A 17830-nucleotide genomic window follows, 5' to 3' on the forward strand; every position below is an offset into this window, starting at 1 on the left:
CAGGTCCATGTTTGTAGCTGTTTCTACACTCCCAGTTAACATTCCTTCATTAGGGGATAGCGCCCCCAGAACCATGACCTGACAGCCAGGCAGTAGTTCCCAATATTGAAATGTTTATCTTGGAATTACAGCTTTGTAGAGGGGGCAGCTGCAGTGATGAAGAAACAGGGCATCGTAGGGCAATCAGACCGGCCGGTGAGCATCTAGGTATTAAGCGATGCAGAGGGACTGGCTGGGTGTCAGTGGATTAGTAACGATGCTGTATACAGCACTTCTCATCTCCAGGCTGCTTGTGACTGGAAATGGACCAAGGGCTATTCCATGGCTGGTGGGAAATGAGCTGGTTTCTGTCCACTGGAAGCTGAACAGGTATCCACATCACGGGAACCACCATCCCAACTGGCACTAACGGGCCTGTTTTCTGGCCGTTTCAGCAGACGGCCCAAGGGCTGAACGAGCCGTGGAGACAGGACTGCCTGAGGAACGTGCTGGGCTGGGGGCAGGTTATCTTGCTCCTGCCTGGACTGTGGCTGTCCAGACTTCAAGCTCTGGTGTTGTCAGCCGTTTGGGAACTCTGCCGGCACTAAATTCACACTAAAAAGCAACCGAGGGTCCTGTGGCACCTTTGAGACTAACAGAAGTAGTGGGAGTATTGGTTAGTCTCAAAGGTGCCACAGGACCCTCGGTTGCTTTTTACAGATTCAGACTAACACAGCTACCCCTCTGATAAATTCACACTGTTCTTTTTAAAATCAGTTTTGTAAGACCAACACGATGCATAAACCAGTGTGATTTCTAGATCAGAATCAGAGGAGCTAAAACGGAGCCTTATGTAAACACAGAGGGGGGGCTGAACCAGAAAGCCAGCTTCACGTCCTCTGTCTTTTTTGGGCGGGTTCCAGATTTTGCAAATGGTCCTTAAATGTATAGCGCTGACCCAAAGCTCTCTCCCTGCACATCCTTTGCACTTTTAGGCCATCTGAGATCTGGATCCAGCGTCTGCCAATCTTGGTGTAAAATATAAAAAGGCATATTCCCCTCTTCCACTGCACCTGACCTTTAGTAGCTAATTTTGGCATGCACACAGCCTGAGTGAATGTCATGCCATTTCTGTAGCACACAGCTGGCTGACAAGAAATTTGGCTTGCATATGAAGCTTGTGTCCCAGCTGGGCTCTGCATTGACTCCCGGCTCTTGATTTCCAGCTGTTGCAATGGCTAAATGTCGCTCAGGTTTACAATCTCCCTCTTGGTACAAGCCTTGTGCCGTCAAAGGCTGTGAAAGGGGATGTGCATGGTGCAGACTCACAGGCAGGGACTGGGAGCTACCTCAATGCCTTCTTTCCCATATAGATTGCCTATGTTGTTGGAAGCAGCTCCCCTCAAGCCACCGTCATCTATCACTGTCTGTGCACAAAAGCCTGTGAGGTGTCGCGTGGAGCGCTAGTTAATTACTGAAGTGACAGGAACAGATGGCGCAAGCAGCAACACAGGGAGGTGCTAGGAAGTACGGTCTCGCTTACATTGTCACCGAGGTAGAAATTTGGCACGGGCAGGCATGCTGGTGCAAAACACTGGTGCAAATCAATCTAGTGGCTAGAACACAGGACCGGGACTTGGGAACAACTGATTTGTAATCCCAGCTCTGCCCCATATCCTGTTGTAGGGTTGGGCATGTCACGTAAACGTTCTGTGCCTTAGAGCGGTGTAATTCTACTTACCCTGTAGAGGGTTAACGAGATAATATCTGGAAGGTGCTTTGGATGTGAAGGGTGCGGTATGACTGGTGATCATCAGTATTAAACCTCCAGTGTTTTGTAATACCTCAGCAAAGAGAAAAAATACCCTAGAGCTCTAATAATAATGCTAAGCATTTTGCAGTTGTAGACCTTCATGTACTTTACATGATGTGTGTATTTCTTTACTTTCTTCAGCTGTGTCTACTACCATTTTCTGCCCTTGCCAATACAGAGGAGGTTGTATTAGGGATAGCAAGGGTGAGAACTATGCTCTACACAGGGCCCCAGCAGTTAAACAATTGTGTTGTTTTACCACCTTGGCTAGACTGGCTCTGAGCCAGCTGAACCGTTGGGGGTCCAGGCATGGCTTAAAGGGGTGTGTGAGTGGCATGAGCGTCCCTGGATGCCCTGCTCTAACACGGCTGGTGCTGGGTCTATGAGAATGGATCAGTGCTGGTATTAGGTGTGTTCCTGCCTGGGTATTGCGTAGGGGTTGTGTCTACACTGTCAATGCTACAGTGCTGTAGCACTGGAGTGTAAACACTACAGCCATGGAAGGGGTTTTGCTGTGGCTGCAGTAAATCCACCCCACTGCACTGAAAGTTAGCTTGGTCAACCTAGTGTTTAGGTAGAGCCCAGGCCCTACACGGATTGTGTGAGGACCACCCCACGTTTTGGGAGCAGGCCTACGGCCTCCCTGAAACGCCCGTCAGCCGGGGCTTGGCTCACCTTCACCATGTCCTGGTGTGCCAGGGGAGCAGGGCACAGAGGTGGAATGGCCTCATGGTGTGACTAACCGCAGGGGCCGGCTGCCGGGGCGGGTCCAACCTGCAGCCAGGGGGAGAAGCAGCCAGGAAGGGTGGGGCTGGATCCGCTGTGATCCCCCTGCTCTGGGGCCGTGGGCACCTGCAGCCCCTGCACTAACAAACCAGGGTGTCAGGCTCAGTCCTAACCAGCAACCTGACAATAACAGACCAGTTGCGCAAGTGGCCCTACAATAACAAACCAGCTCGGGTGCTAGCAAGGGATGCTGCTTGATGCTGCTTGAATAAGGAGCCAGAGCTTCCAGGCGACCCTACAATAACACGGTCTGGCGCAGACACGCTCCTTGATCAGCGCCTGGCTATGAATATTGACGTTCTCATGCATATGCATAGCACTTATTAGTAATCCGCCTGGCCTGGTGAATATTCATGTATGCTAATGAGCCGCGGCCCGTCGCCGCCAGGACGTCATCAGCAGGGGCCGGGCGGGCCCAGGCGCTGCCGGCAGAGGCCGGAGATGGCGGCGCCCTCGGCCCCGCGGCCGCCCCGGCCCCGCAAGGAGCCGCAGCCGCTGGTCATCCCCCGGAGCGCGGCCGAGGAGCAGCGGCTGCGGCTGGAGCGGCTCATGAAGAACCCGGTGAGCAGCGCCGAGCCCCCGGGACCGGCCCCCGACTGATCCCCCGGTCCCCCCGCGAGCCCCCGGGACCGGCCCCCGACTGATCCCCCGGTCCCCCCGCGAGCCCCCCGGGACCGGCCCCCGACTGATCCCCCGGTCCCCCCGCGAGCCCCCCGGGACCGGCCCCCGACTGATCCCCCGGTCCCCCCGCGAGCCCCCGGGACCGGCCCCCGACTGATCCCCCGGTCCCCCCGCGAGCCCCCGGGACCGGCCCCCGACTGATCCCCCGGTCCCCCCGCGAGCCCCCCGGGACCGGCCCCCGACTGATCCCCCGGTCCCCCCGCGAGCCCCCCGGGACCGGCCCCCGACTGATCCCCCGGTCCCCCCGCGAGCCCCCCGGGACCGGCCCCCGACTGATCCCCCGGTCCCCCCGCGAGCCCCCCGGGACCGGCCCCCGACTGATCCCCCGGTCCCCCCGCGAGCCCCCCGGGACCGGCCCCCGACTGATCCCCCGGTCCCCCCGCGAGCCCCCCGGGACCGGCCCCCGACTGATCCCCCGGTCCCCCCGCGAGCCCCCCGGGACCGGCCCCCGACTGATCCCCCGGTCCCCCCGCGAGCCCCCCGGGACCGGCCCCCGACTGATCCCCCGGTCCCCCCGCGAGCCCCCCGGGACCGGCCCCCGACTGATCCCCCGGTCCCCGGCCAGACCCGCCGCGCCGAGCCCCCAGCCCGGCCCCCGACTGATCCCCCGGTCCCCCCGCGAGCCCCCGGGACCGGCCCCCGACTGATCCCCCGGTCCCCAGATAGACCCGCCGCGCCGAGCCCCCGGGACCGGCCCCCGACTGATCCCCCGGCCCCCGGATAGACCCACCGCGCCGAGCCCCCGGGACCGGCCCCCGACTGATCCCCCGGCCCGACCCGCCGCGCCGAGCCCCCGGGACCGGCCCCCGACTGATCCCCCGGTCCCCGGCCCGACCCGCCGCGCCGAGCCCCCGGGACCGGCCCCCGACTGATCCCCCGGTCCCCGACCCGCCGCGCCGAGCCCCCGGGACCGGCCCCCGACTGATCCCCCGGCCCCCGGATAGACCCACCGCATCGAGCCCCCGGGACCGGCCCCCGACTGATCCCCCGGCCCGACCCGCCGCGCCGAGCCCCCGGGACCGGCCCCCGACTGATCCCCCGGCCCCCGGATAGACGCGCCGAGCCCCCGGGACTGGCTCCCGACTGATCCCCCGGCTCCCGGCCAGACCCGCCGCGCCGAGCCCCCGGGACCGGCCCCCGACTGATACCCCGGACTGACCCGCCGCGCTGAGCCCCCGGGACCGGGACTGGCTCCTGCCCGCCCCCCCCCGGACAGACCCGCCGCGCCGAGCCCTCCGGACCGGCCCCCGTCTGACTGTTCTCCAGCTCTACCCAGGGGCACGTCAAACCCCCCCCCCGCGGGACTGATCCCCCCTTCCTGCCCTGAGGCATCACAACCCCCACCAGCTGAACCAAACTCCCCTTCCCTCACTGATCCACATCCCTCTGCTGGGGGCTTGGACCACACCCCTCTCTCCCAGGACTGGTCCCACTTGTACCGTCCCCACCATCTCTGTCTTGGGGCACCCTAATCCCCTGCTCTGGGAACGAATCCCCCCTTGCTGCCCAGGGGCACCCCCCACCCCCTCTGGGAACTGATTCCCCCCCTTGCTGCCCTGGGGCATCACAACCCCCACCAGCTGAACCAAACTCCCCTTCCCTCACTGATCCACACCCCTCTGCTGGGGGCTTGGACCACACCCCTCTCTCCCAGGACTGGTCCCACTTGTACCGTCCCCACCATCTCTGTCTTGGGGCACCCTAATCCCCTGCTCTGGGAACGAATCCCCCCTTGCTGCCCAGGGGCACCCCCCACCCCCTCTGGGAACTGATTCCCCCCCTTGCTGCCCTGGGGCATCACAACCCCCACCAGCTGAACCAAACTCCCCTTCCCTCACTGATCCACACCCCTCTGCTGGGGGCTTGGACCACACCCCTCTCTCCCAGGACTGGTCCCACTTGTACTGTCCCCACCATCTCTGTCCTGGGGCACCCTGATCCCCCCTCTGGGAACTGATTCGCCCTTGCTGCCCAGGGGTACCCCAACCCATTTCCCCAAACTGAACTTGCTCCCTGTTTTGGGGGCCCAAATTGACCTCCCTGGGACTGGGTCCCCTGCAGGACTGACATCCCTCCTTATGCTGGGGGCCTGAACCAACCCCCCATGCACCCCCTCCCCGACTGTTCCCCTATACCCCTTCGCTGGGGGCACCTTGAGCCCTCCTCCCTGGCAGACTGATCCCTTATACCTCTGTGCTTGGGGCATCCTGATTCCTCCCCCTTGGGGGGATTGGTTCCCCCATCCCCTGTGTTGGGTAGACACTGTAATCCTCCATTCTGTATCCCAGGAGGAAATCCCAAATTCAGTATGTGTGGGGAGGGGTGGCTGGCACTGACCTCCAGTTCCCATTCTGGGGGTGTACCCTGACTCCTGTTCCCTGGGGCCACTGATCCCCAATTTTTCTGCTGGGGGAAAGGAGCTAGCACAATTCTATTTCCACTAAGATCTGTGCTGACATGGAGAGATTCCACCATTGTGCGTATATCAACTTTCGATAATGCATTAAACCTTCACTCTCTGCCCAGAGGAGATATTGATGGTTGGCTTGTTTCTTGTTGTAGGATAAGACTGTTCCAATTCCTGAAAAACTAAATGAATGGGCACCACGCCCTCCCCCGGAATTTGTGAGAGATGTTATGGGTAAGGGCACTCGCTGTTCTTCAAATAACTATAGATCAAATGGCCTAATCCTAGATGAATGTGCAATAAAGACGGGGGAGAGAGCTCTTCTCCTGTCCACCTTTGTTAAGAAAAGCAGCCAGGAATGGGCTTTTGGTAGCATTTTTCCAAGTTGTCCTTTTATTAGTCTACGTTGTGGCTGTTTATTTTCAGAGTGTAATGTGAACAGCACCTAAGCCTCCCCAAAACGGTCGTCTGCACTTCTGACTGTGTGGGTAAAGGCAAGGTGCTGCTGTATTGATAGTAAGTAGTAACTCTGTCCTCCTCTAGGATCTCAAAGTGCTTTGCAGATGCTAATTCAGACTTCACAGCCCCTTCTCTGAGTGTATTATCCCCATCTCTCAGAAGGTGGGAAACTGAGGCACATAATGAACATCTGAGCCAGGATCAACCTGGATCTCTTGATACTTAGACTTGAGCCTTAAAGACCATCCTCTGGTTTGGGGCCGTGTCTCTGTTAAGTACTTTGCTGAATTGGGGCCTTAAAGAGGTGGTTTAGCAATCAAAGGGAAGGGACAGATCCTGCAGGTGAAGCCGCAGTGAGAGTCTGGGTGCAGGTTGACACCAGAAAGAGGGAACTCCAAGGATCACTTTACAAAAGGGCAGGGGGAAGCCAATTATATCTATAATACCATTATTGCCTTAAAAGAAGGTGTGGTGAATAGACTACAAAGGTTTCATTACCACTGTATTTGCTCTCCCTCCCTGACTTTGTATAAGACTTAGCGATGCATGTGGAAAGGGAGGCAGGTGGGAGGGACTGGTCTGTGTGTGCATAGCGGGACAATATGTACCACATTGCCCAGTCAACCTACCGTTACTTGAACCAGGATGGGGGATGAGTTGAGTCTCCATGGCCCGTTCAGTTCTTAGAGACTCAGCTGAGACTGATGGCAAGAGGTCTAGTCAATAAACTGACGATGGTGATGGTTTTGTGATGTGAGCTGCTGACCAACGGAAGCTGGACTGAGCCACTGGGGTCTCATAGCTCACTCTGGCTTTCAAACCCTGTTGACCTGGGCTGGATAAAAATCAATGATAAAAATATGCTGTTACCAACTTGTGATGGTCTTTACTTCCTACAATCCCTCAGTCAGTTGTATCCCATATAGGGTGACCAGATGTCCCGATTTTATAGGGACAGTCCTGATATTTGGGGCTTTGTCTTCTATAGGTGCCTATTAACCCCCACCCCCGTCCCAATTTTTCATGCTTGCTGTCTGGTCACCCTAATCCCATAGGCATCCGTTTGGGAGCATCTTAGACCAGGGACATTTTTAAAACTGGAGTTTTGTTAAACTCAGTCTCCAGACACACGCCCCAGGGCTGCTGAGTCCTTTCAGAGCACACCAGACTCTGCTTCCGCACCCTGGGCCATTCCCTTTGATCTCCTCAGCAGACGTCAGTGCTTAAAGGGGCAGAGTTTAGGTAAATCTTACTCTGACCTTCCCTTAGGAGGTGCTATGTATACAGTGTGACAGGTTTGGGCCCTTTGGGGTGTCACCTGATGATGTGCTGGGGTGCCACTGAGTCAACCTATTCTGCCAGCCTGGGTTCCCTTTACCTGGCCTTGCTGGGCTAGGCTCACAAGCCTCTTCCAGTCAAGCACACAGGCAGGGACACACCCAGCTGTACAGAGAGACAGAGATCTGCTCTGGAAAGATTCAGCCTTAGGGGCTCGCCCCAACACTCTGGTGCCCACTCCCTTTAAGGGGCACAAACCCAAAGGTTTTATGAAACTCGCCCCCTCCCTCAATGTGGAGGGAGATATGCACAACTCCCCCCCCCCCCCCCCGTTAGAAATTACATAAATTGGATTATATTATAAACAAGAAATAAGTTTATTCACTACAAAAGGTGAATTTTAAGTGAATATAAGAGAAAACAGACCGAACAAAGCAGATTACTGAACCAATAAACCAAAGTACGCAAGCTAAGCTCAATAAACTTAAGAAATAGGTTACAAAATGTAAATTCTCACCCTAAATGTGATTTTAGGCAGGTTGCAAAGCTTCTATGGTTCAGAGTTCCAGTTATATTCCATTTCAGAGTGGACCCCTGTCTCAATCTGGACCCTTCCCCCCCCCCCCCCCCCCCCCCGGCCTTCCCTTCAGGTGGCTTTAGCAATCTTTCTTCTTGGGCAGACACACCATGGAGAGGAGGAGCCATGCTTGCCTTTCTCCCCACCCTTAAATAGGATTTACATAAGGTGAGAATCCTTTGTTACCAAAATTTGACCCCTCTCACACCCCCCCCCCCTTCCCTTCCAGTGGAAAGTTACAAGTCGTCCCAGGTAATGTTTAGTATCGGGTGACAAGACCACCTGACTCTGTAGTATCATCGCATCCATGAGTCAGTGGCAGTATGGAGCAGTCTGCAGGAAGGCCAGGCCTTTTCACAGTCCATTGTCCTCGCTGATGGGTCATCAGCCCTGTCTGGCTTTTCCATTGTTGTACCTGAAGTGTTAGCAGAGGGCTTTACCCAAAGTAGCATAGTTGAAATACAAATACACAGTCGCTATTCCTAACTTCAGTTACAGAAATGATACAGGCATACACGTTGGATAATCGCATTCCGTAAATTATAACCTTTCCAATGATATCTTACGAGACCCATCTTGCATAAAGTACATTAGTTATGTCATATTCATACAAGCATATTTTCATAAAGAATATGGAGTGAAACGTCACAGACTGTACTAAGAGTAGCAGACTATCTAATGATCCCTGTGCCGTTGGCAGGTTCCAGCGCTGGAGCTGGCAGTGGGGAGTTCCATGTGTACCGACATCTTCGTCGGCGAGAGTACCAGAGGCAGGATTTCATGGATGCCATGGCTGAGAAGGTAAGCGGGCCCCTTGTTGCAGTCAATTGTCCGATTACTCAGTGTTCATTGCACTGTTTTTCTAAGAGTGTCTGAAATCAGACGAACTTCAAGCTGGCTGTTTTTCCTAATATGGGATATGTGCCCTGGAAAACCAGCATTAACACATCTGGCTCTTTGCATCAGACTGTGCCATCCCCTTTCTGTAGTGGGTGACCCTGCTGGAGGTGGACTAAGCCAGAGTGCTTATGCCCCCGTTCCCAAATACGACTTAAAAATGCTTTAAAAATCAATAGAAACATGAGTAGATTCTTCCCAGCCAAAAAAGTGAGCAGTGTTGGTTATGCTTCCTTGACTAACAGCCCTTAGCTTACAAAGACAGCATCAAAACAAGTACTTCTATAAAGTGAGGAATCAAAAATTGCACTTTCCTGGACTTGCTCTCAAGTCCTGGACCAGGATACATCAACACTGCTCTCCCATGGATCTTTGTCCCTCAGCACATCTTTCAAAGCCACTTGATTCGTATGTTGCTGCTGATGTCTTCCATGTTATTCCCTCTTTTGCTATATAATTTTCTAGGGCCAAATCCTCAGGTTCTTGCTGCAATTGATGTTGATTGAGACCTCACTCTTTCCCCCTCCCCTCTCAGTTAAGGATCTTGGAATTTGGCTGTTAAATTTTACATAGAACATTTTTCTTATCAATACACACCTTTTAATATAAACAGGCACGCACACCAAACCTGCTGGCAAATCTTCCCAGTGTGTCTGCTAAGAGACTTCTCCCAACATCGAGAGACAATTTATATAATCACATTTTGTTTAGATTGTAACCAAAATGTCATATGATCAATTACAGCAAAAACTGGATGAGGAATACCAGAAGAAACTGGAGAAGAATAAGATAATTGCAGAGGAGCAGACAGCGAAACGCAGAAGGAAGCGGTGAGAGCAAATTGTTCCCGGGGGACTGAACACAGAAACTCTAAATGCTTTATGTCCTGCCTGTAGCTACATACTATGACTAAATGCTGTCTTCCACTCTCCAGATCTTTCAGCTCAGATGTCTGGCTACAGAGATCAGTTTCAAAAGTGTCACCATTAAAAGTTTCTTAAGTGAGTGTCTGTAGCACTTGGAGCCAAGAACTTTAAGTTCAGAAAATGACTGTGCATCTTGGGAATTTGCAGGGGTATGAGCCTGCAGAACAAAAGCTGATGACGTTGTAGATCAGTGTTCTGTGTAAATCAACAGGATTTATTCAGCTCATTGTTTTATGTGGACGCTCAAAAAGACTGCAGATCAGATTTACTACTTAAGTTGACTATTTAAGTCAACAGTACTGTGTGTGCTCTCTTATACCAGTAATGAATTCAGCTCTGAAAATATACCAAATATATGGAACCACTGATTAATGTGAAATGTTTAAAACCACATAAGTGACTGCCATCCATCAGCATATATGGGATTGACACGGATAAATTCCTGTTAACAAGCGTACTCCAGGAATTGTATCGGAATGATGGAGGCATGCGAAGTCTGCAATCTTTGTTTAGTACCGTGTCTTTTTAAAACACCTAGAGGACTGAATTTTCAGGTGTTGAACCCCTGCAGCTTCCATTCACCACCACTGGAGGTCAGTGTTCAGGGTTCTAGTGACTGACAGGTGCTACCAGCTGTTGAAAGGTCTGTGACATTAGTTGCTGGTCTCAGTTAATGTATCTGTGCACAAATATCCACATCACAAACAGCCTTGTCACCCTTGACTGTTACTGGTCCCTTGTTAGCATTCTTGACATAAGGGCCAAGGAGAGAATGAGCCCTGGAGACTGAAATTCCCTCCTACGCCTAGAGGTGCTGCCTTTAAGTTAGAGCTGAAGCACGCTGCTGGGGAGATGTTTGTAATAGGTCAGTATAGTTAGAGAGATGATTTCAAGTTAAAAACTTGTATATAAAAATTGTTGTTATTGATAATGCCTTCCTTTTTCTTTTGAATGTTCAGCTTTAACAAACTGACTTCGCCATTCTGTTTGCTTTTGGGGCTTTTTGCCTTGGATAATGAAAATAGATGAGTCACATTCATTTTTGTTTCATGTCTGTTCCATTTTCAGGTTCTCCTGTACTAGCACTTGGGTTGCAAGTCCCCCAGGGAAATGGCTAAAATAGAAAGTTTTCAGTTGGAATAAAAACAACTTGGGGACACTTCTGTTGGTCTTGTTTCGTCAAACTTCGCTCTCACTGAACGGAAATGTGAGGCCAGATTTGACCTGAACTTGGCTTTTAAGGTCCAAGCTTCAAATCTGACAGCAACATATTGTCTAACACATTAAAATGTACAAAAAAATGGACATGCTGGAATTTTCACTGTTACAAGTGTTTTTTCTTGTTTTACAGACAGAAGTTAAAAGAGAAGAAACTGCTGGCTAAGAAAAGTAAACTTGAGCAAAAGAAGCAGCAAGAAGGTCAGTGGAATAAAATTTCCCCCTTTTTCAGGGCTCAGTTCTGCTTTCCAATACAAGGGCAATAGCTGATTCCCCACACCCACACCCCCTCTGAGCCTGCAGTTTGTACCTGTGTGATTGAGGACAAGCCAGTCTGTTAAACTTGAAATTTCAGTCCAACTTTCAAAGGCCCCATTGGAATTCACTTAGGATGGGAGCTAGGCTGGTAAATCAGGTGGGGTATGCCTGCAGCAGCAGGGTCAGACAGACGCGCTAGCTCTGCTCCAGCTAGTGCACTCACAGTAGCAGTGTGGAGATAGCAGCGCAGACTCACCACCAGAGTACGGACCAAGAGGGTTGAGCGGGTGTGTACTCGGGTGGCTAGCCCGTGCCATTGCCCATGCTGCAGTGTCCACGCTGCTATTTTTAGCGTGCTAGCTTGAGCAGAATTAGCGCGTCTGTCTGTCCGGGCTGGGAAGCAGCCTCCCTGCTGCAATGTAGACATATCCTTAGGTGCTTCTGAAAATGTTACCCTTCATTCCAAGTATCGCTGACCTACAAACTGGGTCCGTTTGCTCCTGAACTGCAGCTAACGTTGGTGTTTTTCTAAGGTGATGCTGTTGCAAATATTTTGACTCGGTCAAACTGAGAACTTGCAGAAATAGAGCATTTTACAAAAGGCATTTTTAAAGAAGGAATCAGATGACATAAAAATAGTCTTGCGCACTGAGGACAGGGCAGAAAAATTAGAACCCCACTGAGGAAAAAACTACATACTCTGTGGCCAGCCAGAAACTGACTTAGGGTACTGCATGTAAAAGAGTGATCTATTCCAGTACCATCCGTGTTCCACATATAGAAAGAAACCTCCACAATTCTATAGCTGTTCTGTTTAAATCTGGAAAATCAGGTATCTTAGTACAATCAAGATCACTGATTTGAGAATCAAACACTTGCTCTAGTGAGAGCACTATAACTCACTTTTCTTAGGAATAACTGCACTTTGTGGCATTGAATTATGATTCCACAGGAAGTCTTTGAGGGCTGTAGCAATGCTGACCGTTTTGCTAGATGTGTGACTATTTCTGCTTGTAAAACACGCATCTATTTGAACCTGACATTTGCCAGCCTGTGACCTATTAAATCCTTGGCGTAATTCCACTGAAGTGACACTACAGGTGGATTTGGTCCCTTGTTATCAGTTCGTTAGTTTGTTGTGGAGCTTGATCTCGAGGGGAACGTAAATTGCAGAGTCTTTATTTTGACTAGTGTCATATTTAACTAAAATTGTGTACTGGTGAGGATGGAATTGCTGCATCAGGGACTTGTGATGTGATGTGGAATCTTTCACAACTAGGTTGTTGGTTTGAACTAGCATCACAGTTGGCTGTAACTGGCAAATGTCTTGGAAGTCTCAACAGAGATCACACTCCCCTCTGTCTTCTAGAGAGAGCCCTTCCAAAGCAAGGTGGAAGTTTATTGGTTGGATTGGGTATGGAAGCTTGTTCTCTGAATAAATAGGACATCAGTCTCCAGGACTGTGAATCCAATTCCTGTCGCCTTCGCTTTTTTTTTTTCTTTTCTCCAATAAAGTGTGGTGCCTAATATCAAGCGACATTACACAGCTTCACCAGTTGGTGGCATCAAACTACTAAAATATAAATGCTGTGGGCAAGGGTTGGCACTTGGGATGAGTACTGTTGTGTCCCAAACCAAATTCAGATGCAGGAGCTGGCGGAGGGATTTTGGATCAAGGGTCCCATTGTATCCAACCAAAGGTCATCATTGGGGTTCTGATAAATGGTCCCAGGTCTGGTCCTTCTCCAACAGATTGAAACCTGAGACGCTTTTCATGAACCTAGTTTGCAACACATACTCCAAAGAGCTCGGCATACTCCTAAGCAAGGCCAAACCTGTCAATCTGTTGCAGATCCCAGCCTAGCTATAAAATAGCTGTGATCTTGAATGGGCATTACCTAGTGGTACAAGGAGTGCTAGTAATAACTAGGAGCAATGGGATACAATTAAGAAGATGCAGTGAGGGAGTATTCCTGAAGGTGTGATTTTTCTGGTGTGTCCATCATTTCACTTGGAAGCCTGTCACATGGGGCCTTTAAAATTTAACTGGACAAAACGTTGGTAAATACATGGTAGAGAGCAATCTTGCAGTGACCCTTTAGGATTGGACAAGGTGGGTAACCTAATAAGCTTTTTCTCTTCTAATTTCTGAGGTTAACCTGCTGTTTAATACATTGGCGTGCACGCCTTGTTACAGGTAATCAACACGTTCTCTTTACCCCATTAGAGTCTGACCAGTCTCAAGAGCAACAGACCAGTGAGGAAGAAGATGAGGATACCAAGGAGGAGGAAGAGGAGAAGGAGGAGGATACAGAAGAGCCCAGCTTTGTGATGAGAAGATGATGATAATGCAGTGGCAGCTGGAAACAACGTTCATTACTTTATGTTCAGGAACACAGAAGCTTTCATTTCAGCTGGGCAGAACCCATTAGCATATGTTGTACCTGCTTGACAGTGGAGGTGTGACCTTCACATCTGAGTCCCAAAGGCTTTTGGTAGAAGGCTGCCAAATAAGAATATTTTCATAACTGCTTGTATAACTGCTGTGCAGTCTGCTATAAGGTTGCTCTAACGAGACAGCCACAAGCCTGCGTTACCCTAGAGTTCTTTCTAGCATGGCCCAAAGTGTTTTCTGGCTGAGATCTAAAACATGTCCATCAACATTTAGGGCAGATTCTACCCTGAAGGCTGTGTACACAACATTCATTGAACTCAATAGGAATGGGATGTATGACTGAGGGCAGAATTTAGCCTGAAGTAAAGATTGGTCTGGGCCCAGACTTCCCCACACTGTGAGTGTTTTCAATTTGGGGTTTTGTATTGGGCCCGTCTCTAACCCGAATAAGTCGGTTTCTGTTGCTAGACGGGTGTGATAGGTATTTAAACAGAGAAACCCTTTTTTTATTGCTCAGATGTGCCCTATTACTTTCTTTTAAATTTTTCTATTAATAAAAAGGGAATGTCTGATTTTCCTGTCTGCTCTTATTTGAATGTGATTTAACTAAAACAAGAACCTCTTGCTTGTTGATTTTAAAGCTAGACTGAGGAGTTTTTAAAGAACATGATACTTTGTTTCATGGGGGTGTGTGTGTGGGGGGGAGAGAAGCATGTGAAATTCCAGGAAATCTAGAGTTACAGTAAAGGAGAAATACTTAACACTATATGGCAATGCTGTACCATCCCAGCCATGTTTGGATTAAGGGGATGAAGAGATCAGTAGTGATACTGACGCTTAACATAGAGATAACGGATTTGAGAGCTGCTGTGTATACTGTGCCTTTAATTTTCTGATAGGAGGAACTTTTCTAATTTTTCCAAAAGAAAGTAGGTCTGTAAACACCACAGAGCCAGTCATTTCTTAAGGGATAGCAGCCTCTCTTTCTATCATGCTTTGAACCTTGTGTTGCTGTGTTAAATGTTTTGCGGTCCTGGGACACGCATCCTTCTCTTAAAGACTGTCTTAGGGGCGGTCTCTGCAAAAAGCCCCAGCACAGTGCAGCCTCACGGTTGACGCACACTAGCAGGGCACCTTGCCCTGCCATTGCTTGAACTGTGCCCGTTTTGTGGAGCGAGGACTTTAGGTTTCAGGAGTTGTCAATCTAGCACCTTCCATCTGCGCTGAAAACTAAACCCCAAACCCATTATTGTGTTCATTGCCTGCAGCTTGAATTGAAGAAAACAACTTTTGTTTCTTTTTAACTTGGAAGTGCTGGTCATGTTTTTGAATGCTTTTAGTCCAAAAAGCCTTTGCTGATGCTAAGTTATGTAAAATAACCTTAAAAGAAAGGGAGACTATTAGATCAGTCCACTGCATCTGATGTTGCTGCCTGAAACCAGTTGTGGTGTTTGAGCAAGTTAATGTTCTGTTTCTCTGTAAAGTTATCTGCATAACAGGGAAACAGACTTTGTCGCTTCCACTGAGGTTTTTTCCAGTTCTTGAGGACTAGATCCCTTTCCTTAATGGCCTGTGGCAAGGTAACCTCTCCTTCAGTGGTAGAAAGCTGCATTGTGCTCTCTTGGGAGCTCATCGCTGCAGAAGGTGGTGCTGTAATGCCCTTTTTTGCTTTGTATGCTGTCTCTAGCCCACTCCCAATGCGGGAGTAGGATTGAAGAGACTGAATGATTCCATGATCAGTGAGACAAGGTGGGTGAGGTAATATCTTTTATTGGGCCAACTTCTGTTGGTGAGAGAGACAAGCTTTTGAGCTTACACAGAGCTCTTCTTCAGGTCTGGGAAATGTACCTCATGTCCCAGCTAAATACAAGGTGGAACAGATTGTTTAGCCTGAGTGGTTAATGTATATTTCAAGGTGAAGTGGCCTGTCAACACCTGTCATGTGGGAGAAGGGGAAAAGAAAGGCAGCTGGGAGTGGGGCAGAGTGGCTGTTGTAGTGAGCCACAATTCCAGTGTCCCTATTCCGTCCATGATTTTTAGTGTCTAGCAAAGTTATTTAAATTCCCAGGCTCGTCCTTTGACGGTATTGTGCAGATTTCCTTTGTGGATGAGGACTGAAAGATTTTTCACCCACAGGTGACAGGGTGTGTGTATCTTTTTTCCTTTTCCTGTGAGCTCACACGAGAGCGTAGTGATTGCTTTCACCCACGTAGTTGTTGAGGCGTTTAGTGTGCTGGAAGGAGGTACGCTACATGTTAACAACACGCTGTGATCAGTGGCGTTTCCCCAGGGATCTTGGTACAGACATGAGTTAGAAGGGCTGTGCCCTCTGCTTGCTCCAGGCAGGCAGGAGGGTGGGCAGACTTTCCACACTAGGATGATTTGTAGGTGACAGGTAAAATATAGATCGTTTCCCAGCCTGTATGTGGGGAAAGGGAGGGGAGGAGCATGAGTCTCATGAATAAACTATACCCTGAGGCATTGCTTCTCTTCTGAGCTGTCAGGTTGCTGGACTGAATGAAATGAATGGGGTTTTTCATTAATAAAAGGCATGTGTGTCACCGGAGGACTCTTGTCTGAATGGTGAAGATGGACTTGTCTATCCCACTACATTAGGTTCCAACTGCATTCAAGCTATGCTGCCTGGTACTGTCGCCTTATGACTCCCTAACGACCTATAGCGAATTGCGTACACACACACATCTCCTTCCAAGAACATTAAGCTTGTATGAGAAACTCATCAAAGGACTGATGTTGCACCACTGAAGGTGAAATGTGTCCTGCTGTCTCCCTCGCTGGCAGTCTCTGGGAGGGCTGAATGTGTGCGCCAGTTCAGGCCATGTTTGGTGTATGTTGCAAGAAATCCTGCAAAGAACTGTATAAGCTACTTTAGGGATATGTTTCACTGGTGTCTCTTCCAGATCACAGACATTGTACAGTAAATATCTATGCAGTATGTTTGCCCCCTGAAGACGAAGAGCACAGTCTGCTGTGGTGATCTTATAAAAGAAAATTAGTATCATTTTCCTCATGTAGAAAGGAAAACTGAAGTACAGCAGGGGAAGTGGCTTGTTCTGGGTCCCATGAAAAATCAGTAGCAGAAACCCAGGTCTCTGGATTTCTAGTCCCATGCAGTCCCAAATGAGGATTGGTAAAATAAAGCCTACAATGGTAAAACTAAGCAACTTTCAGCATCTCACCTTGAATGAATGCAAAAATTGAACAACCTAAATGGTGAAAAGTCAATTAAATACATATTTATATTATTGTAGGGCTAGAAGTTATTTGGATTGGTGCAGTTCCTTTAATGGGCTTTTGCTGTGTGTTGTTGTTTTCTCTCTCTCTCCCCCCCTTCTCCCCTCCCACCCAGAAAACTGACTTCTGAAAGATGGGGATGACTTTGGGGGTCAAGCTGCCCTATTGTGCTACTTTGTCCTGGTAACTTCTGGTATGGAATCTCCATTTTCCTGCATCTCCTTTTTAAGTAAAGAACTAATACAGCCTCTTCCCTCCAAAGCAGTCCCCATCCCTGCTCCCTCTTGTGATGGGCTCCTACACGATTTCTTGCAGAGGCTATAGAGAGAAGGTGCAGCACTCTGGCTTTGTTTCTAATATACAAAGGGATACTTTCCTGTGCTGCAGCCCAGAAGAGGAGATCTCTGCCTTTCTGAGTTCATCTCAGTGGGACAAACAGGGATGTTTTGTAAGATAGATGGATGATTGCGGGGGTGCATAATTATTTATTCTCCAATAAAGCTAACAGGGTGGTTCTTTCCATCCTGGCCTCGGTGCAAAGAATAGCGATTACATCAGAATGGGCGTGTGATGAAATTTTGATGCAACCGGATTTGTCTTTTGATCTTCAAAAAAGCCTCCTTCAAAGATTGTAGGCCCTGCAAACACGATTATCTGCTTGGTTGCTCCTGGGTCATTGGCTCTATCTATGCCTTGTATATAGCACGACACTGCAGCAGCCAAGTGCACTCCTCCATCTGATGCTTGTAAACCACACATGGTATGGGTGTGGCAGATGCAGCTCCTGGTAGTGTGGGGTCCCTCCATTCTCACCCCCGCAGTGCTCTGCAGCCAAGGGGCTATGCCTGCAGGGTGCTGGGACCTGCGGGGAGGGGGTCTGCCCATTGCAGAGTTGGGGAGA

General features: G+C 50.0%; 1 protein-coding gene across 1 annotated transcript; it reads left to right on the forward strand.

The window, feature by feature from the left end:
• The first annotated feature begins 2993 nt into the window (after positions 1-2993).
• PRKRIP1 (PRKR interacting protein 1) lies at positions 2994-14246 on the forward strand. Its single transcript, XM_054008187.1, has 6 exons — positions 2994-3139; positions 5822-5900; positions 8681-8781; positions 9622-9707; positions 11155-11222; positions 13507-14246. The coding sequence occupies exons 1-6, from the start codon at positions 3020-3022 to the stop codon at positions 13620-13622; spliced, it is 570 nt and encodes a 189-aa protein (XP_053864162.1). The 5' UTR covers positions 2994-3019; the 3' UTR covers positions 13623-14246.
• The last annotated feature ends 3584 nt before the right edge of the window (positions 14247-17830 follow it).

The sequence above is a fragment of the Malaclemys terrapin genome, chromosome 18, assembly GCF_027887155.1.
Source record: "Malaclemys terrapin pileata isolate rMalTer1 chromosome 18, rMalTer1.hap1, whole genome shotgun sequence".
In the NCBI taxonomy this organism is placed as follows: Eukaryota; Metazoa; Chordata; order Testudines; family Emydidae; genus Malaclemys; species Malaclemys terrapin.